Raw genomic sequence first — 22,349 nt, 5'->3', positions numbered from 1 at the left:
TGTGTGTTCTCAATCAAAATCTCAGCAGGACTTTTTGGGGAGAAACTGACTTTCTGAATCTAAAATTCACATGAAAATAAAAGGGACCTAGAATAGCCAAAACAATTTACAAGAGGAAGAACAAACTTGGGGGAATTAAATTACTTGATTTTGAAACTTATTATAAAGCAATAGTAATCAAGACAATGCAGTATTTACCAGTCATTGGAACACAATAAAGAGTCCAGAAGTAGATATACATATGTAGTCAATTGATTTTCAGCAATAACTCAAACATAATTCAGAAGGGGAAAGGATAGTCTTTTTAACAGCTATTGCTGGAACAACTGAATATTTGTATGTAAAGAAATGAACCTCAATCCCAGTCTCATATGATACACAAAAATTAATTTGAAATGGTTTGTAGACCTAAACATACAAACTAAAAGCATAAAACTTATAGGAGAAATCATGGGACAAAATCTTTGAGACCTCGGCATAGGCAGATTTTTTTTTTTAGCACATGTAAGGAGCACTCACCAGAAAAGTAAAAATTGATAAATTGGACTTTATTAAAATTAAAACCTTCTGTTCTTGAGAAGACACTGTGAGAAACTAAAAAGGTAAGCCACAGACTTGGGAGGAAATATTTACACACACTATATATATATCCAGAATATGTTAAAAAAAACTTTAAAAATTTAATAATATGACAAATGGCCCACTTAAAAAATAAGTAAAAGACTAGAATGGATATTTCTTAGAAGAACATATTTATGGGCTGCACGCGGTAGATACACCTGTAAAGATTACACCTGTAATCCTAGCACTTTGGGAGGCCAAGGCAGGTGCATCACCTTAGGTCGGGAGTTTGAGACCAGCCTGAGCAAGATGGAGAAACCTTGTCTCTACTAAAAATGCAAAATTAGTTGGGCGTGGTGGCGCATGCCAGTAATCCCAGCTACTTGGGAGGCTGAGGCAGGAGAATCGCTTGAACCCGGGATGTGGAGGTTGCAGTGAGCCGAGATCACGCCATTGCACTCCAGTCTGGTAACAAGAGCAAAACTCCATCTCAAAAAAAAAAAAAAAAAAAGAAAAAAGATCTATGAATGTCCAAAACATGTAAAAAGATACTCAACATAATTGCCAGGGAAATAGATTTTTTTTTTTTTTTTTTGGGAGACAGGGTCTCACTTTGTCACCCAGGCTAGAGTGCTTTGGCGTGGTCATAGTTTACTGCAACCTTGACCTCCGTGGCTCAAGTGATCCTCTCACCTCACCCTCCCAAGTAGCTGGGACTACAGGTGGATGCCACCATGCCTGGCTAACATAAAAAAATTTTTTTTTATTTTTTGAGACAGGGGCTCCATCTCTCAGGCTGGAGTGCGTGCGATCCTGGCTTACTGCAGCCTTTGCCTCCTGTGTTCAAGCAATTCTCCTACCTCAGCCACCTGAGTAGCTGGGGCCATAGGTGTGTGCCACTATGCCTGGCTGTTTTTTTTGGTATTTTTTGGTAGAGATGGGGTTTTACCATGTTGGCCAGGCTAGAAATTTTTTTTTTTTTTTCTAGAGACAGGGTCTCGCTATGTTTCCCAGGGTAGTCTTGAATTCCTAGGCTCAGGCAATCCTCTTGCCTTAGTCTCCCAAGGTGTTGGGATTACAGGCACGAGCCACCATGCCTGGACAGAAATACAAATTAAAATCGCAGTGAGACGGCATTTTATTCCCGTTAGAATAGGTAAAGTTTAAAAAGATGGACAGTTCCAAGAATTAGTGAGAGTGTAGAGCAGTAGGAGTTCAGGCATGTTGCTGGTAGGAGTGTGACATGGTACAAGCATTTTGGAAAGTTTGTCAATTTCTTCCAAAGTTAAATACATACTTATTCAATTCAGCAATACTACTCCTAGGTGTTTATTACCCAAGAGAAATGAAAACATATGGTCACCAAAAAACCACGCGAATGTTCATAGCAGCTTTATTCATAATAGCCAGAAAAATTGGAAACAACCCAAATGCCATCAGCAGGTGAATGGATAAACAAGTTGGATAAATGAACAGTGGATTACTACTTAGAAAAAAGAAAGGAATGAATTACAGATACATGCAGCAATGTGAATGAATCTCAAAAACATGTTGAGTGAAAGAAAACACAAAAGAGAACTTACTATATGATTTCATTTACAAGAAGTTGTATACTAGGCAAAACTAACCTGTTGTCATAGAAATTAGATCAGTGGTGATTAGATGCAAGAGTAGAATATTGACTGCAAAGGACATGAAGAGTGATGGGAATGTCTTTGTTGTTGTTGTTTTTGGGTCAGGGTCTTGCTCTGTCACGCAGGGTGGAGTGCAGTGGCATGATCGTGGCTCACTGGAGCCTCTCCTGTGCTCAAGTGATCCCCTTGCCTCAGGCTCCTGAGTAGCTGGGACTATTGCCACGCATCACCATACCCAGCTAAGTTTTAAACATTGTTTTGTAGAGACAGAGCCTTACTGTGTTGTCCAGGTGGTCTCAAACTCCTAGCCTCAAGTGATCCTCCTGCCTTGGGCTTCCAAAGTGCTGGGATTACAGCTGTGAGCCACTGTGCCTGGCTTATGGAAATGTTTTTTCTTGATTGAGATTGATGGTTTATGAGAGTATACATTTGTCAAAACTCACTGAAACTGTACACTTAAAATGTGTGCATTTTATTGTATGCAAATTTGACTTCAAAGTTGATTAAAAAGTACCCTCCAGGTCAATGCTCTGTGGACTAAACAAAAAAGTTTGCGTGCCAAATTTGATTGAGGTAGCCAGTTCTTGACAGCTAATCTACACCCCCACGCATGTGCATGCTATAAGAGTGCCTGACCTGTAATAGGTCCTCACATTTCTGTTGAATGAATAAATGAATGAATGGCCGAATACTGTGTACCTTCTTGCAGCCCCATTGCAAGTAGATGGTTCCTTCTTCATTCTCTTGCCGTTTCCTAACTGCAGTCATTTTAGAGAGTTAATTTTTTTTTGGCTTCTTCTGGAAGTGGTCTTTTGAGTACACATGAGATCTTTCATTCATTCAAATAGTTATTGAGTATCTACCATGTGTATTTATGCTGCCTCAATAAAGTACTTGCTCACTGCGAGGAATTACACAAATGTCAGTTGATTATATATATGAGATTTACATTTGACTTATAGAAGCAAATACTGGATAAACTGTTCTTAGAATCTGTTTCTACTACCATTTCTTTGGTTTGTGACTTTATACTCTGCTATCTGTGAAAAAATAACATAGGCTTAATAACAGACTCTGTACATAACTTCTCAGATGAGAAGAAGCAAAAACATTTCCAAATATCGTTCTGATATAGCTATAGAAATGGCAGGGTTTTTTTTTTTTTTTTTCCTCCTTCCTTCCTTTCCAGTTAGAGTCTGAGCAATGAGTGGACTGACTAAATTTAGTTGCTAGAACCAAATTGCTTCTTGGTCTTGTAGTTAGTCTATAGCTGTATGCTGTCTTCATGAAATCTAATTATGACTAATGTAGACTTTTGTAGATCATCAAGCAGAATTAGTCTGTTTTTGTTCAAACATAACTTTAAAATGACTGTATCATTCTGTAGGGAAATAATTGTCATTTCCCTAACCTTGGTCAAGCTGCCCTGAATTCATGGAACAGATTTCCTGTCCCATGCTCCAAACTGTCCTGGCTCATTTTTAGTTAGCATGAGGCTAAACTCCTTTGGAAAACAGCTGTCTTTGGGCAGGGTGCAGTGGCTCATTCCTGTCATCTCAGCAGTTTGGGAGGCTGAGGTGGGAGGATTACTTGAGGCTAGGAATTTGAGACCAGCCTGGGCAACCCAGTAAGACCCTGTTTCTACAAAAAATTTAATTAAAAAAAAAAAAATTGGGTGTGGAGGTTTGAGTGCCTTTAGTTCTAGCTACTTGGGAGGCTGAAGCAGGAGGATTGCTCGAACCCAGGAGGTCAAGGCTGTAGAGTGAGCAAAGATTGTGCCACTGCATTCCAGCCTGAGTGACAGAGAAAGACCCTGGCTCTAAAAATAAAAAGTAAAAATAGGCCAGGCGTGGTGACTCACGCTTGTAATCTTAGCGCTTTGGGAGGCCAAGGTGGGCAGATCACTTGAGGTCAGGAGTTCGAGACCAGCCTGGCCGACATGCTGAAACCCCTTCTCTACTAAAAATACAAAAAATCAACCAGGCGTGGTGGCGGACACCTGTAATCCCAGCTATGTGGGAGGCTGAGGCAGGAGAATCACTTGAGCCTGGGATGAAGGTTGCAGTGAGCCGAGATTATGCCACTGCCCTCCAGCGTGGACAACAGAGCAAGTCTCTATCTCAAAAAAAAAAAAAAGAAAAAAAGTAAAAATAAAAGAAAACAACTCTCTTTGGTGAACACAGATGAATCATCCAATCTCAAATTTGTTTTCAGACTCACCTCTTCCTTTAATGCCCTTCTATTCTTTCTCTGCTTTTTACTTATTTTTTCCTCTGATACTTTTTTTTTTTCTATTTATGTCATAGTGTCATTGGGGTAGGGTAGTAGCTGCACCTAATTGATATTGTTTTCTCTCTTACGTATCTAATATAATATCTGTGCCAAGCAAGTTTAATAAAACCAAGAAGATTGATGGTGGATTCCTAGTATGAAGTTGAATAATACGTGTTTAGAGTCCGTAATGGATAAGAAGTACAATACTTTAGATACTGTGGACCTAGGTATTTTCTCCCCCACTTTTTCTTGGCACATTCCCCTGAAAAGGAAGCCAAGGAGATTAAGAGCTGCTTCTGTCTGATAATAGTTCAGAAATTTAAGAGGAGGTAGTTCTTACAGCAGCAGTCTGAGTCCAGTAAGAGAGCTTAATGAACTGCCTTTACCTGTACAGTAGTCAGTTTGTCTCTGCTGGCACATCAAAGGAACTGAGAGAAATTTAACAGGAATACAAGAATGAGGAAGAAAAGAGGCCGGGTGCGGTGGCTCATGCCTGTAATATCAGCATTTTGGGAGGCCGAGGCTGGTGGATCATCTCAGGTCAGGAGTTTGAGACCAGCCTGCCCAACATGGTGAAACCCCGTCTCTACTAAAAATACAAAATATTAGCCAGGTATGGTGGCAGGCACCTGTAGTCCCGCTTACTCAGGAGTCTGAGGCAAGAGAATCGCCTGAACCCAGGAGGTGGAGGTTGCAGTGAGCTGAGATCACGCCATTGCACTCCAGCCTGGGCAACAGGGTGAGACTCTGTCTCAAAAAAAAAAAAAAAGGAAAAAAGAAACAGGCATTTGGAATTGCATATATATGTAATCTTGATAGTTTATTTTAATTTGGAAAGATCTATTTATCCTCATTTCTCTGATTAGAACTATTTCTACTTATGCTGAAGCTAGAATTAATATATTAAAGAGGACATACGTTTATCTGCCTTTCAGAATACATTATTTCAAATACCTGTTATCTATGATGGGTTTACTGTTTTATGTTTTTTTTTTTTGAGGTAGAGTCTTGCTCTGACTCTGAAGCTGGAGTGCAGTGGTGCAGTCTCGGCTCACCGCAACCTCCACTGCCCGGGTTCAGGCGATTCTCCTGCCCTCTTGAGTAACTGGGTTTACAGATGCCTACCACCACGCCTGGCTAATTGTTTGTATTTCTAGTAGAGATGGGGTTTCACCATGTTGGCCAGGCTGATCGTGAACTCCTGACCTCAAGTGATCCACTCACCTTGGCCTCCCAACGTGCTGGGATTATAGGTGTGAACCGCAGCACCCAGCCTAAAATCTTGGTTAGTCATTTTTCACTATCAAAAATTGAAAGTGTTGGCCGGGCGCGGTGGCTCAAGCCTGTAATCCCAGCACTTTGGGAGGCCAAGACGGGCGGATCACGAGGCCAGGAGATCGAGAGACGATCCCGGCTAACACGGTGAAACCCCGTCTCTACTAAAAAATACAAAAAAAAAACTAGCCGGGCGAGGTGGCGGGCGCCTGTAGTCCCAGCTACTCGGGAGGCTGAGGCAGGAGAACGGCGTAAACCTGGGAGGCGGAGCTTGCAGTGAGCTGAGATCCGGCCACTGCACTCCAGCCTGGGTGACAGAGCAAGACTCCGTCTCAAAAAAAAAAAAAAAAAAAAAAAAAAAATTGAAAGTGTTTTTTTTGTTTTTTGCTTTTGTTTTTTTTTTTTGGTTAAAGAGACAGGGTCTCACTCTGTTGCCCAGGCTGCTAGTGGTGCAGTTTTAGCTCACTATAGCCTCAAACTCCTGGGTTGAATGATCCTCCCACCTCAGCCTCCTGAATAGCTGAGATTACAAGTGCAAGCCTCAATATCTGACTAAATGTACTTTCTGGCTAAATGTAATTTTTGTTTTTTTTGAGACAAAGTCTGGCTCTGTCACCCAGGCTGGAGTGCAGTGGCGCGATCTTGGCTCACTGCAGCCTCCGCCTCCCGGGTTCACACCATTCTCCTGCCTCAACCTCCCGAGTAGCTGGAATTACAGGCACCTGCCACCACGCCCGGCTAATTTTTTGTATTTTTAGTAGAAACGGGGTTTCACCGTGTTCGCCAGGATGGTCTCGATCTCCTGACCTTGTGATCCGCCCGCCCCGGCCTCCCAAAGTGCTGGGATTACAGGCGTGAGCCACCATGCCCGGCCTTTTTTTTTTTTTTTTGAGAAGGAGTCTTGGTCTGTCACCCAGGCTGGAGTGCAGTGGTGTGATCTCAGCACACTGCAACCTCCACCTCCTGGGTTCAAGTGATTCCCCTGCCTCAGCCTCCCGAGCAACTGGGACTACAGGTGTGCATCAACACAACCAGGTAATTTTTTGTATTTTAGTAGAAACAGGGTTTCACCATGTTGCCCAGGATGGTCTTGATCTCCTGACCTCATGATCTGCCTGCCTTGGCCTCCCAAAGTTTATAGGCATAAGCCACTGCGCCCAACTAAATGTAATTTTGTATTCCTACCAACAGTGTACAAGGGTTCCAGTTTCTCCACATCTTTACCAAAACTTGTTTATTTGTTAACAGTCATTCTAATGGGTGCAATGTGGTAATCTTACATTTTTAGTATTTTCATATATAAGTGATAATATAATGCTGCCCCTGTGGTTATTATCACATTACTGTGTTCCCCCTGCCAACAAAAGACACTTGTCAGTCATATTGAAGTGCTTTTATTTTTGTTATGCATAAGAGCAGGGACCTTGTCCATCTTCATCACTAGTATCCCTAGGGCTCAGACAGTACCTGACACATTATACTTCTTTAGCAAGTATTTGAATGAATGAACGAATGCATGAATGAATGAATGGAAAGTAGAGAGGCATGATGTAGTGGTTAAGACCAAAGACTTTGGCATCAAACAGACCTGAGTTTGAGTCCTGGTTTCCTCATTTGTAAAATGGATTTGATAATGCCTCCCTCATAGGATTGTGATGGGATTAAATGAGATCACATGTAAAACACTTAGTGCAGCACCTGGCGCACTGTAATTATCCCATAAGTGGCAGCTATTATTTAAAAAGGTCACCTGGCCAAAAGGGCATCAGTAGACTTGGAGTTTAAAATTTTTCATCTATCACTAATAAACTACATAATACTGAGCAAGTCGTCTAACCTCTCTGGGTCTGAGTTGTTTCCTCATAAAATTAGGACCTTAAGTTAGATGACAGGTCAGGCATGGTGGCTCATGCCTGTAATCCCAGCACTTTTGGGAGGCCTAGGCAGGCTGATCACCTGAGGTCAGGAGTTCCAGACCAGCCTGGCCAACATGGCGAAACACCGCCCCTACTAAAAATAAAAAAGTAGCTGGATGTGTAGTCCCAACTACTCAAGAGGCTGAGGCAGGAGAGTCGATTGAATCCAGGAGGCGGAGGTTGCAGTGAGCCGGGATTGTGCCACTGCACTCCAGCCTGGGCGACAGAATGAGACTCCGTCTCAGGAAAAAAAAAAAAAAAAGTTAGATAACCCCTGATGGCCCGTCTGTGATTTTCATTTGATTCTTACAGTTGTTACTGTATTAACTGTAGGAATTATTACCATGACAATGTCAAATTTAATTATATTGGAGATTGTTAATCCCAGAGTCTAAATCTCAGAAGCATCTAAATAATAGAATTGATGTTAAAGAATTTTTCTAAAGAAAAAAATAATTCCATTTCAAAAGTTAAACAATTGGAGCAGTTGAAGAATAGTTTGCCCTAGTGTGGAGTGTTTAGTAATGATTTAATGTGCCAGGCTATGTATGATTGCTCAGTGATACTAGAAATGGATGAATGCAGATTGTAACGCAGATTGTACTGATAGCTAGGTGGTTTTGCTGAGTTGTGTTGTGCTCAGCTGTTGGGAAGGCTTGCTTTGAGGATACCTTTCTGTCCATGCTATGGTGCTGATTGGTGGAGGAAATAAAATAATCCTTAAGAGAAGATTTCTGATTTCTGAGATGTAGCTGGTTGTGTACCTGTTGTTCTTAGCAAACATGACACCAGGTATGCAAACTAATTCTGACTGGGCTTTGAGGGCGAGGAGGTTATGGCTTCACCCAGCACAGTTACTTGTTTTTCATACAAATAACTTTGAGCAGAGAGTGGAATAAACTTAATTTTCTATTCTGTATCTGTTTTCTGTTAGGCACTGTTAGGTGCTTTCATGTATATTATCTTACTTGATTTTATTTGTTGACAAAATAGTTAATTTTTGTATGTATGTGTTGCTCAGTGTCACCACCCCGAATCACTTACAAGACACTCCTGAGCTTGATAATGATTTTCGTACATGAGTCCCTAGAGCCTTTGTTAGGAAATCACTGCTGCTAGCCCCAGGAATTATATGCTGCTTTCAAAGAGGAGTTCCTTTGGCTTTGTTAGGAGCATGTAACCTGATAGCTTTTGCCATCAAACTCCATTATCTCGTCAGAACTTCTTTCTGATGGTCTGATGTCTCCAAAGAGGAATCCTAAGCACTTTTTCCCACTGAAAAGAATTATAATTGGTGATTAGGCCTCCAGATGAAGCGTATGCACATGCACACGGTGTATATATAACATGCACACACACACAAACATTACCTTACCTATTATTATATTATATATTATATATTAAAACTTACCTATTATTAGTTCATTGGTCACGTGGAACAATTTCTATAATTTAGATCTTCCTTTAAACATTTGTCTAATGGAAAGCATATATTAATAGCTATGTGACCTTGAGACAGTGTAAAATCCTGTATCTCTCCCCATCAGTAAAGTGGAAATATACTTAATCTTGTTGGGGTGTGGTCAAGATAAAGTGAAATATATGTAAAGCTCATGAGTATTTAACAGATGTAGGCATTGTATACTGTTACTCCTTCCCTTCTGTTTTTCAAATAACTGAGTAAAATCTCTGAGCATAACTAACTTTATTAAGTCTCTTTATTAAGATTATTTGGTCACATGCCCCAGAGATTGACAGTAAAATTTATTTTCCTTTCCTTATGAGTTACAAATGTTACTAGAAATTTATTCTTGTTCAGACTTTGGAATGAGAATTTTTTTTTTTTCCAGAGGGAATTAAATGAGTTTGCTTTAGGCAGCTTTCTGAGAGCTGGCAAATTTGGACAGGAATATTAGAATTGCTTTCATAGTGGAGTCCCCACCTGGAACATAGTTGGCAGTAGGGAGAAAGGTTATATAATCATATTCCTTATCACATTTTCAGTAGAGTTTATTGTCTCCTGAAACACTCAAGGAAGTCCCTTACTTCTTTCCTATCAATCAAGAAGGTGATTATGGAATAGGAGGTGAGTAAATTAAAATTAATCTGACTTTAGCAATTTGAGAATAAAAAGAATGCTAACCACCAGGCATGTGTGCTTGTTTTAGCTTCCCAGGAACCTCCTCAGAGGGCATGAAAGGTTGGTTGTAAGCATTAAAACAAACAATCCCAACCCAAACTGTAGATGAAGCCTGGATTAAGTAAGGCAATTTAAAAGATTTTAGGTTGGTAATGGAATACAGAGACGATTTTCATTGGCCAAAATCAGTTTTGATGTTTTGGTTTTACTCATTTAAAATTCTTCTTGGTAAAAAGTTATTCTTGATCATTCTTTCCAGAGTAACAAGAATGATGTTCTTAAAAACATAAATGGAACTGCATCACTTCTCTGCTCAAAACTCTTACCTGCAGTGGTTTTTCCATTGTGCTTAGAATAATATTAAGATTTCATCCCATGACCTATAAGGTGCACGCATACTCTATCTTTGCTGATCTCACCACCTCCTCTGGCATCCGTCTGCCTTCAGCCAGCTGCACCATCATCCATTAGTCTTCAGTCCTTTCAACTTTCCTTATCACTGTATCTAAAAAGTTGGCACTTTCTGCCCACAAAAGTCCCTTCTTTGCTGATTTTATAACTTGGAGAAGTTTGAAATTGGTTTTCTGCTTGATGGCTTTCCTATTTGTTTTTGTTTTCCTATGCTGTTAGATTATAAACCCCATCAGAGCAGAGACCATGTTTTATCCTTTTTGTCTAGTATGTTGGCACATGGTGGGTATCTAATCTTTGTTGAATAAGTGATGGTTTACTAATTTCTGCTTTACAGAAAAGTGGTTACTTAATAAAGGAATGCTTGCTGGTCTTATAGTCTGTAAGTGATAAAGGTTAACATGGGTCAAAAAATAAATGATTCGTGTTTTGGGGTTTAATTTTTCAGAATTTAACTTAGATGGTAACTCCTCTGGGAAGCTTTTCCTGATAGGTCATAGATTAGGTCTCTTCTTGTTTGGTTTATGGCACCATGTGCTTGCTTCATTCATTCAACAACAACAACAACAAACAGATTGCATTTATCTGTTTATCATTGTATCGTCAGCACTTAGCTTGGTGCCTAAGTCAGCACATGGTGGTTGTGTTCAATAATATGTTCAGTGAGGAATAAGTGTTAGAATTTAGGTATCTCAGGCTGGGCACGGCAGATCACGTCTGTAATGCCAGCACTTTGGGGGAGGCTGAGGCAGGCGGATCACGAGGTCAGGAGACTGAGACCACCCTGGCTAACACGGTGAAACCCCGTCTCTACTAAAAATACAAAAAAATTAGCCGGGCCTGGTGGGGGGCACCTGTAGTCTCAGCTACTCGGGAGGCTGAGGCAGGAGCATGGCGTGAACCTGGGAGGTAGAGCTTGCAGTGAGCCGAGATCGCGCCACTGCACTCCAGTCTGGGCAACAGAGCTAGACTCAGTCTCAAAAAAAAAAATAAAGGAAGGAAGGAAGGGAGGGAGGGAGGAAGGGAAGGAAGGGAAGGAAGGGAAGGAAGGGAAGGAAAGGAATTTAGGTATCTCTTTTTTTTTTTTTTTTGAGATGCAGTCTTGCTCTGTAACCTGGCTGGAGTGCAGTGGTGTGATCTCGGCTCACTGCAACCTCCACATCCTGAGTTGAAGCGATTCTCCTGCCTCAGCCTCCTGAGTAGCTGGGATTATAGGTGTGTGCCACCATGCCAGGCTAATTTTTATATTTTTAGTAGAGACGAGGTTTCACCATGTTGGCCATGCTGTTCTCAAACTCCTGACCTTGCAATCTGCCTGCCTTGGTCTCCCAAAGTGCTGGGATTACAGGCGGGAGCCACCACACTTGGCCAGAATTTAGGTATCTCTTAAGGATCTAACAGCTTTTACTCAGGTGGATTATGGAGGTCACTGTTTCCAAGAATCATTTTGCTTATCTGTTTTCCAAGTTCACCAGGTCATGATATTAGTAAAATTTATTTTGAAATCTTTAATATGGAACATTTGAAACACATACAAAAACAAAGAGAATAATGCGGTGAACCACCACCATGGGCCTATCACCCAACTTCAACAGTATTCAGGGGCGGGGCACGGTGGCTCACGCCTGTAATCACAGCACTATGGGAGGCCAAGGTGGGAGGATCACTTGAGCCCAGGAGTTCAAGGAGAAGCCTGGGCAACCTAGTGAGACCTCATCTCTAAATTAAAAAAAAAAAAGTAAAAAAAAAATTTGTTTTTCAACACATGACTAATCTTGTTTAACATTACTCCACACCTCCTCCTTCATATTTTAAAATAAAATTCAGACATTTTACCATTTCATCTGTAAATAATTCAGAAGAGTATAGTCGATTTAAAAACTAGTTAACTCTTGGAAAAACCTGATGCAAAAATTCCATTTGTTCTCTTGAATCTCAGTGTAAATGCCAGCTGGTGAATTTCCATGTGCTAAGCCACTCCCAAGGCCTGACTCACTATCCAAAGCATATACTCTATTGTAATTGCTGAAATAGCAGCAGTTGTTAGAATATGTTATGGTAGTTAAGTATGTTTCTATTGGATAGAGAGAGGTTACCAAAAAGAAAAAACTCCTGTGTCAGGAATAAGTTTTTCCCTTTGGAGATCTGATACTTTTTGACGTTGTAAATTACAGGCCTTTAAGATTTGTCTGGAAAATGAAAATGAAATGTGGTCTGTGGATTAATAGAGTAAATTCCTGTAGTTCTTTGTGGGTGAATTCCTGAGAGTCATAATTAGCAGTAAAATGAAGAGCCGAAGTGTCAGAAGCCTCGGAGCTAGAAAGACTTCTCTAAGCCTTGGGAGGTAGACAGTTTAGAGCTTCGGCCAGAGGGAAAGTCACATGGCATTAGTAGTGATTATGGTTAGTTTTATTCTGGAAGTTAAAGTTGTAACCTAGACCTCTGTAAATAGCCTAGTGTGTACATACAATTTTCTGCAGGAAGGGAAGGCACTATTTTTTCAGCAAATATTTTAAAGGATTAAGTACTATCTGAGATTGGCACTGAGTGAATGGTTGGACTAGAACTGTGCTTTCTTGTGATGCCAGTTTTTTTGTGAAGAAGAAATGAAGGGGGACAGACGTGATCATAATGATCTTTAACTATTTTTTTTTTTTTTGAGGTGGAGTCTCGCTCTGTCGCCCAGGATGGAGTGCAGTGGCGTGATCTTGGCTCACTGCAAGCTCCGCCTCCCGGGTTCACGCCATTCTCCTGCCTCAGCCTCCTGATTAGCTGGGACTACAGGCGCCCGCCACCTCGCCCAGCTAATTTTTTTCTATTTTTTAGTAGAGACGGGGTTTCACTGTGTTAGCCAGGATGGTCTTGGTCTCCTGACCTCGTGATCCACCCGCCTCGGCTTCCCAGAGTGCTGGGATTACAGGCGTGGCCACCGCTCCCGGCCAACTATTTTTTTTTTTGAGACAGAGTCTCGCTCTGTTGCCCAAGCTGGAGTGCAGTGGCGTGATCTTGGCTCACTGCAACCTCCACCTCCTGGATTCAAGTGATTCACCTGCCTCAGCCTCCCGAGCAGCTGGGATTACAGGCACATGCCACCATGCCTGGCTAATTTTTTTTTTTTTTTTAAGTAGAGATGGGGTTTTACCATGTTGGCCAGGCTGGTCTTGAACTCTTGACCTCAGGTGATCCACCTGCCTTGGCCTCCCAAAGTGCTGGGACTACAGGAGTGCCTTTAACTATTTTTTAAACCAACCATATAGGAGAACAAGAACTTGATTCTAGGAGGCTACAAGTCCTAGCCCTGCTGCGACTGTAGCCTTACTTTCTCCTTATCCTGAATCACCACGATTCTTCTGCATGTAATATTGGCAGATGGTGGATGTGGTGATCCCAAGTTCATTCTTGGCAACTTATTTTGAAAAATCTGCTCTTTTATTCTTTCTGCTATACTGCCATGTCCCTTAGTTAACTCCTCTATTGAAGTACTTAGCACACATGACTTGAATAGGTATTTTGTCAAAATCATCTGTTTCCTTAGCATCTAGCACATGGTCACTCGGAAAATACTTGTTGACACATGATGATCACTTTCCAATGCTGAGATGGTGTGATTTTGCGATTTCTCCAATGACCTTCAGTCCCTCTGTGTATTGTTCTTCTTTCTAGGTGCTTTGTTCTCAGGCTCTGGACCATTCTCTTGTTTTGGGACATTCCAGGGAACAGGAGAGAAAAATTTGCGTTTAAAACAAGAGGAGTATGTTACATTGATGTTCCTCATTGCTAGGATCACTGGAATGTTCCAGTTGCTATCAGGATGAATTCACTGTTGGTGACAGATGCCAGGAACTCATTATATTTTTGTTATTCTCCCTCATTTACTGAGATTTGGCCCCCTACCTCTGACTATGGTGGGAAGGGGATTTCAGTCTTGATCTTCAAGCTTTATATTATATTATTTTATTTATTTACTTTTAATTTTTCATTTTTTTCAAAGAGACAAGGTCTTGTTCTGGTACCCAGGTTGGATCATATTGGCACATCCATAGCTCAGTGGCCAGTCATTCAGAATTAATCAGTATCAAACAATGAGTATTTTTTTTTTTGTCATCTATGTGGTAATTGCTGAAATTAACTTATTATAAAACTAGGCTAGAGTCTAGGCTAAATTAAATTTATGTTTTGTCATCTTCTATAAGATAGTAAAATGGAAGTGTTAAAAAACATTACTTCGAAGTTGGGCATGGTGGCTCATGCCTGTAATCCCAGCACTTTAGGAGGTCAAGGCAGGAGGATCGCTTGAAGCCAGGAGTTTGACACGAGCCTGGGCAAAATAGACTCTGTCTCTACAAAAATAAAAATTAGCCGGGCATGGTGGCACATGCCTGTAGTCTGGCTCCTCTGAAGGCGGAGGCAGGGAGGAGCGCTTGAGCCAAGGAGTTTGAGGTTGCATTGAGCTGTAGATGTGCCACTGATCCAGTCTGCGCAATAGAGCAAGATCGTGTCTCAAAAAAACAAAAGTTCAAAAACTTAAAAATTGTAAAGTGGGTTTTGCTTTGCAGTTTAAAAAGGAAAGAGCCGTATCTACATCTCTGGAGCTACTATGTCTGAGTCTTAGTAATGGTCAAAGAGTAGATGCTTGTTATGGGATACTGGCAGATGAAGGGAAAACTGGGAGCTTTTATAGAGTTTGAAGCTCTTCTTATAAGTGGACAGTTTGAGATTGTAGCTTTTTTTTTTTTTTTTTTTTTTTGAGATGGAGTCTTGCTTTGTCGCCCAGGCTGGAGTGCAATGGCACTGCAACCTCCACCTCCTGGGTTCAAGCCATTCTCCTGCCTCAGTCATCTGAGTAGCTGGGACTACAGGTGTGTACCACTACGCCCAGCTAATTTTTGTATTTTCAGAAGAGACGGAGTTTCACTGTGTTGGCCAGGCTGGTATTGAACTCCTGACTTTGTGATCCGCCTGCCTCGGCCCCCCAAAGTGCTGGGATTACAGGCGTGAGCCACCGAGCCAGGCCAAGACTGTAGTTTTTTATTTTGTAAAGTATTGCATATGTTATGGTACCTTAATGAGCACATGAGCATGTTCGGTTGAATTCTGCATCTGGGTTGACCAGCAGGCTACATAGGCCTTCTTTATTTTCTCTCTTCCTTTTTAATATATACAGGTATTGCTTCCGTTTTCCTCTTGTCACCTTAATCAAATGTAATCTCAGCCTATCAAAATGCTGAGGTTACAAGTGTGAGCCAGCATGCCCTGCCTTAACTGTTCTTTAAAATCTCTATGCACATCACACTGATAATCGGAAAGGAAAGATTTGTTGTGGATATGAAAGGCAGCAGAGTGTATTGCTTCTTGTAGGAGGTTATGGATATGCCTAGGAGCACAGTGGTTTCTCTGGACTCCTTTAAGACTCTTGGATCACTTTAATCATTACCAGGACTTTGCAGGGACTACATGACATGGATTAGCACTTCTGCCTCCCTTACCTGTTTCAGGGGGCCCAGTTTATTTAATCTTCTCTTTGGGTGCAGAAGAAAGAGCGAACAGAGGAATCAGGCAGAGAGAGATTAAGATTTTTTTCATAGGTATTCAGTTTGAGGAGCTATGTAACCATATCTTTTGAGGTGGACTGCTTAAAAACCACAATTCCAAAAAACCCCCACAGTTTATTCATTTAACTGAAAATTGTTATTTTATCTCTCCTTTTTTTTGATAAGTCAGACCTCTAAATTGATTTTCTTTTGTCTTTCTTCCTTTTCCTTTTTCCCTTCTTCATTCCATTTTTGTTCCTTTCCCTTTCTTTCTTCTTCTTTTTTTTTTTTTTTTTTAAAGAGACAGTGTCTCACTCTGTCACTCAGGCTGGAGTGCAGTGGTGTAATCATATCTCACTGCGGCCTCAACCTCCTGGGGTCAAGCGATCCTCCTACCTCAGCCTCCTGAGTAGTTGGGACTTTAGGCAAACACCACCATGCCTGGTTAATTTTTGTATTTTTGTAGAGTTGGGATTTTGCCATACTGCACAGTCTGGTCTCAAACTCCTGGGTTCAAACAGTCCACTCGCTTCTGCCTCCCAGAGTGTTGGGATTACAGGTGTGAGCCACTGTGCCTGGCAAGTTTCTTTTTATTCTTTGCATTCCCTTCCCCTAAATTAAAATGGATCAATGGCATTCTTTCCAAAGAAGTGCTTGTTTGAAAGAAGACCCAGAATTCTATGAAATTGCTTTTTTTTTTTTTTTTTTTGGTTAGGAAATTTGTTTTTTAGAAGATAAGGATAATGTCATCTTAGATTGTAAAAATTATTCTCATCCCCTTTGGAATGTAAGGAAAACTTTTTTTTTTTTTTTTTTGAGATGGAGTCTCGCTCTGTCACCCAGGCTGGAGTGCAGTGGCGCGATCTCGGCTCACTGCAAGCTCCGCCTCCTGGGTTCACACCCTTCTCCTGCCTCAGCCTCTCGAGTAGCTGGGACTACAGGCGCTTACCACCACGCCCAGCTACTTTTTTTGTGTTTTTAGTAGAGATGGGGTCTCAGTGTGTTAGACAGGATGGTCTCAATCTCCTGACCTCGTGATCCGCCTGCCTCGGCCTCCCAAAGTGCTGGGATTACAGACATGAGCCACCGCGCCTGGCCAGGAAAACCTTTAAAAGCTAAACTTCCACTGGAGAGTTTATGTGAGTATGTATTGAGCCAAAAGTATTGAAAATAATTGCTATAGTTTTCTAATGCCCAAGGTTTTTTTTGTTTATTTGAGACGGAGTTTCGTTCTTGTTGCCCAGGCTGGAGTGCAATGGTCTGATCTCGGCTCACTGCAGCCTCTGCCTCCTGGGTTCAAGCGATTCTCCTGCCTCAGCCTCCTGAGTAGCTGGGATTACAGGCATGCACCACCATGCCCGGCTAATTTTTCTGTTTGTAGTAGAGATGGGGTTTCTCCATGTTGACCAGGCTGGTCTCGAACTCCCGACCTCAGGTGATCAGCCCGCCCTGGCCCCCTAAAGTTCTGGGGTTACATGTGGGAGCCACTGCACCCAGCTTTTTTTTTTTTTTTTTTTTTTTTCCCCTTTTGTTGCCTAGGCTGGAGTGCAACAGCGCTATCTTGACTGGGCGCGATCTTCACTCACCGCATCCTCCAACCTCCGCCTCCCAGATTCAGGTGATTCTCCTGCCTCAGCCTCCCGAGTAGCTGGGATTATAGGCATGTGCCGCCACACCTGGCTAATTTTTTTTTTTTTTTGAGACGGAGTCTCGCCCTGTCACCCAGGCTGGAGTGCAGTGGCCGGATCTCAGCTCACTGCAAGCTCCGCCTCCTGGGTTCACGCCATTCTCCTGCCTCAGCCTCCCAAGTAGCTGGGACTACAGGCGCCCGCCACCTTGCCCGGCTAGTTTTTTGTATTTTTTTAGGAGAGACGGGGTTTCACCGTGTTAGCCAGGATGGTCTCGATCTCCTGACCTCGTGATCCACCCGTCTCGGCCTCCCAAAGTGGTGGGATTACAGGCTTGAGCCACCGCGCCCGGCCTTTTTTAGTAGAGACAGAGTTTCTCCATGTTGGTTAGGCTGAACTCCCGACCTCGGGTGATTCGCCCTCCTCGGCTTCCCAAAGTACTGGGATTACAGGTGTGAGCTACTGTGCCTGGCCTCTAATACTCAAGTTTTTAAGGAACAATATTTCCAATTTTGGGGGGGGCACACGCATCTAATTTTTAAAATCTTCCCAGTTAGGGAATGGATATTTAAACTTTTCTGTTGTAATTTCAAAAACTGTATGTTTAGTAGTATGTAGTAGAATAAATGCATTGGACTAGTAATCAGATTGTGGCCCATTTTTCTTTTATCAGATCACTGAACTCTTGTGCTGTAGTTCCCCAACTAAAAATGAAAAGATTGAATGTGTTAGTTTCTGAGGTTCTTGTTATAAAAGTGTAGTTATTCTAGGTTTTATTGGCATTTCTCTAATGCTGATAAAAGATTAAAAGAATTTTGCTTATAATACTGTTCATATAAAAATAGAATTCATTTCAATATAAAATGAGTGAGACTTGGATTCTAAAGGGGCTTAGTCAGTGGATGACTAAAGCAACCTTTATATAAGATGGTCTCACGTAGAAATCAATTTCAAGATACATTCTCTAGGAGGCTGGGGAGAGCCGGGGGAGGGAAACAACCACCAAAACATACATTGTCTGACAACTTTGAGCTAAAATCCAGTATCTTAATTTGAGATTAATGTAAGAAATCTGTCAGGTATTTTTAAAAAGTAGCTCATCACTATTTAGGAGTTGACTTTTTCTGTTATAGCTTTCATTGAAAGACTATTGTTTTAGTCATTCGCTCCTAAATTCCTTTTCCTGATAATAAAAGATTGAGCTCATACCTTTGCATAACGATCTGGAGAGTATTTTAAGCTTGGCATGTTCAAACCTGGCAGACTCAATTAATATGTGGACAAACTAGCCCATTAGAAAATTTTTAAAGTTCCAAGCCATAAATATGTTCTAAATGAACATGGGCATGTATAAAATTAGTACTTAAGCCTTCAAATAGTGCAGACATTCAAAATGCCTGTTGCCTTGGGTGACTGATTTTCAGTGAGGCTCTCACTTACCCTACACTTTACTCTTTGTGTGAAACAGTGCCAGGAACAGAGTCGGGAGAGGGTTTGCTCCTTTAGTGCTCTACTACCCTCTGCTTTCAGCAGAGAGAAGTCTGCTGTTTTATTTCTTAAACTCCTACCATATGGAAAGCTTCTAAAAATAAACTTTGGATTTGTATTGGACTTCTAAATGTGTAACCTCCTTTATCCATGACTAAAGCCAATGTAAATACCTTTAATTACTCTACATAGAAAGCTGTGGCATCGTTTTAGTAAGAAAGATCACCAACCATAATACTTAAATTATCAACCAAATTATTTTATCTTTAATGTATGTTCTAGTTGACATGGATGAGAACCTGTTTGTGTTGTCAAGCAAAAACTAGTTGGTGGTTTTTAGTGAATCCACTTTAATTTTTTGTGCATGAATTGTTGGTGTAATTATGTAGCAGACATATTCGTGAGAATGTAGAAGTACACCAGTTTTTGACACAACAGATTGTTTAAATGGATCGTTATTCACTTTGTAAATTCTGGTCAGTTGGGCCTTCAGTCAGCAAGTGTATAATGAGCACCTGTTACTTGCCAGGCACTGCTAGGTCTTGCGAGATACAAAGTTGTGTAAAGGATGATTCTTTTTTTTTTTTTTGAGACGGAGTCTCACTGTGTCTCCCAGGCTGGAGTGCAGTGGCGTGATCTCGGCTCACTGCAAGCTCTGCCTCCCGGGTTCCTTCCATTCTCCCGCCTCAGCCTCCCCAGTAGCTAAGACTACAGGCGCCCGCCACCACGCCCGGCTAGTTTTTTGTATTTTTAGTAGAGACGGGGTTTCACCGTGTTAGCCAGGATAGTCTCAATCTCCTGACCTCGTGATCCACCCGCCTCGGCCTCCCAAAGTGCTGGGATTACAGGCTTGAGCCACCGCGCCCGGCCAAGGATGATTCTTGTTCAGACAAGTAAGAGAGAAAGGAAAAAGAAAACCTGGGGACAACCAAATATTTTAACTGTGTTAACAGAGAAATAGATGCTATGGGAGCATGGAGGAGAGATGAGTAGAGTAATACTTGGGGGCATTGGGAACCGCTTTAGAAAAATGTTTCAGTTGGCTTTTTTTTTTTTTTTTTTGAGACAGAGTCTCACTCTGTTACCTAGGCTGCTGGAGTGCAGTGGCGTGATCTCGGCTCATTGCAGCCTCCACCTCCCAGGTTCACGTGATTCTCATGCCTCAGCCTCCCGAGTAGCTGGAATTACAGGTATGCACCACCACTCCCAGCTGTTTGTTTTTTGGTTTTTTTTTTTGAGATGCAGTCTCGCCATCACTTAGGCCATAGTGCAGCAGTGCAATCTTGGCTTACTGCAGCTTCTGCCTCTCAGGTTCAAGGATTCTTGTGCGTCATTCTCTGAGTAGCTGGGACTACAGGTACACGCCACCACGTTCGGCTAGTTTTTGTATTTTTAGTACAGACAGGGTTTCACCATGTTGGCCAGGCTGGTCTTGAACTCCTGACCTCAAGTGATCCGCCCGCCTTGGCCTCCCAAAGTGCTGGGATTACAGGCGTGAGTCACTGCACCCAGCCTAATTTTTGCATTTTTAGTAGAGGTGGGGTTTTGCCTTATTAGCCAGGCTGGTCTTGAACTCCTGGCCTCAAGTGATCCTCCCGCCCTGCCCTTCCAAAGTGCTAGGATTATAGGCACTTTTCATAGGTGTTCAGTTTGAGGGTATATGTAACCATATCTGTTGAGGTGAACTGCTTAAAAACCACAGTTCGTTTATTTAATTGGGAATTGTTTTTTTCCCTCCTTTTTTGATAACAGTCAAACCTCTAAATTGATTTTCTTTTGTCTTTCTTTCTTCTTCCAACTGAGCCACGACACTGAGCCTCAGTTGGATCTTAAGTAATAAAAATTATTTACAACAGAGGCTATATTTTTTTGAGTGCCAGGGTTAATGTTACCCACCAGGGAAAGGAGAACATTGTAGGCAGTAGGAGAAACAGTAGAACTATCAAAGACAGTATGTTCTAGGAGGAAGTTTGGTGTGGGTAATGGGGAGGAGGAGGGACATTAGTGGCCAGAGAGCAAAGGCTAGTGAGACTGGGTGGGATCAGATTATGAAAGGCTTCAGGGACAGGCATGGTGGCTCATGCCTGTAGTCCCAGCATTTTGGGAGGCCAAGGTTGGAGGATGGCTTGAGCCCAGGAGTTTGAGATGAACCTGGACAACATAGTGACACCCCATTTCTATAAAAAATACAAAAATTAGCTGGGCATGGTAGTGTGTGCTTGTGATTCCATGTACTTGAGAGGTTGAGATGGGAGAATTATGTGATCCCAGGAATTTGAGGCTGCGGTGAGCTGTGATCTTGCCACCACACTGCAGCCTGGGCAACAGGAAAAAAAAAAAAAAAAAGGACTCTAGATATACCACTGATTCTGTCTCTATTGTCATGTCTTTGTTCTCTTTTCCTTGTCTGTAAAGACTTTCTCCACTCTGCCAATCTAACTTATTTTTAAAGGTCCGGTTTTATCGCATCTGTTATGTAAAGCCTTCGTCCCTTTTCTCCAGAGCTTACCGATTTTTTACTGTGAATGTTTGCACGAAGAGGCTGTATTATGCCTCATAATAAGGATTTCCATTTCTTGAACTGTTTTTTGTTTTGTCTCATCTGTCCAGCTAGTTTCTCAACTCCTTAAGTGAAGAGAATGAATCCTCTTCAGCGCCTGGTATTAGTGCTAATCACATTGTGAGGACTCAAGAAGTAAATGATGAATATAGAGCACTTACATATACAAACCATTACAATAAGTAGAGATTGCCTATGTTTTTTTAAAAGGCATTTCTTGGCCGGGCGTGGTGGCTTACACCTGTAATCCCGGCACTTTGGGAGGCCGAGGCAGGTGGATCACGAGGTCAGGAGATCGAGACCATCCTGGCCAACGTGGTGAAACCCCGTCTCTACTAAAATACAAAAAAATAGCCGGATGTGATGGTGCGCACCTGTAGTCCCAGTCTATTCAGGCTGGGCAGAGAAATCGCTTGAATCCAGGATGCGGAGGTTACAGTGAGCTGAAATTGCGCCATTGCACTCCAGCCTGGTGACAGCGAGACTCTGTGTCCAAAAAAAAAACAAAAAAAAAGGCATTTATTAACATCAATAAGAGCAATTTTCAGAGGTATAGGACAATTGTCATTTGGATATAAAATGAGTTAATAAAAACACTTATAGAGTTGTGAGATTTAGTTTTAATATTTAAGCACTTGCAACAGTAACTAGCATATAGGAAGTGCTCAATCAGTGTTACCTATTATTTAACTCCACTTATATGGGCCTTTTTACCAGTGACAGAACTCTTTAACACTGTTGTGGGCATGGAGAGGATTGAAAGGAGATAAGAAACAGCTTCGTACCTTTGAAACCAAATTCCTTTTAGGAATGGGAAGAACTGTTTATATTGCATGAACTTTTATTTTTCTGTTTGTGTTGTAGTGATCGGAGGGTATGGTTGGCATGGAATTGAATTTCATCTGTCTGTGGGAATTGTAAGCAAGGTAGG

General features: G+C 41.7%; 1 protein-coding gene across 1 annotated transcript in view; it reads left to right on the top strand.

Moving 5' to 3' along the window:
- The first annotated feature begins 19,729 nt into the window (after nt 1-19,729).
- MRTFA (myocardin related transcription factor A) overlaps nt 19,730-22,349 on the top strand; it is a 178,640-nt gene continuing 176,020 nt past the window's right edge. Inside the window, exons 1-2 of the mRNA XM_071078933.1 lie at nt 19,730-20,048; nt 22,283-22,344. Coding sequence (XP_070935034.1) covers nt 19,820-20,048; nt 22,283-22,344 — 291 coding nt within the window. The 5' untranslated portion in view covers nt 19,730-19,819. The remainder of the gene's footprint in view (nt 20,049-22,282; nt 22,345-22,349) is intronic.

This window comes from Macaca nemestrina, chromosome 15, assembly GCF_043159975.1.
Source record: "Macaca nemestrina isolate mMacNem1 chromosome 15, mMacNem.hap1, whole genome shotgun sequence".
Classification (NCBI taxonomy): domain Eukaryota; kingdom Metazoa; phylum Chordata; class Mammalia; order Primates; family Cercopithecidae; genus Macaca; species Macaca nemestrina.
The sequence above is the reverse complement of the archived record's forward strand: the minus strand, read 5'-3'. Positions and strand labels throughout refer to the sequence as shown.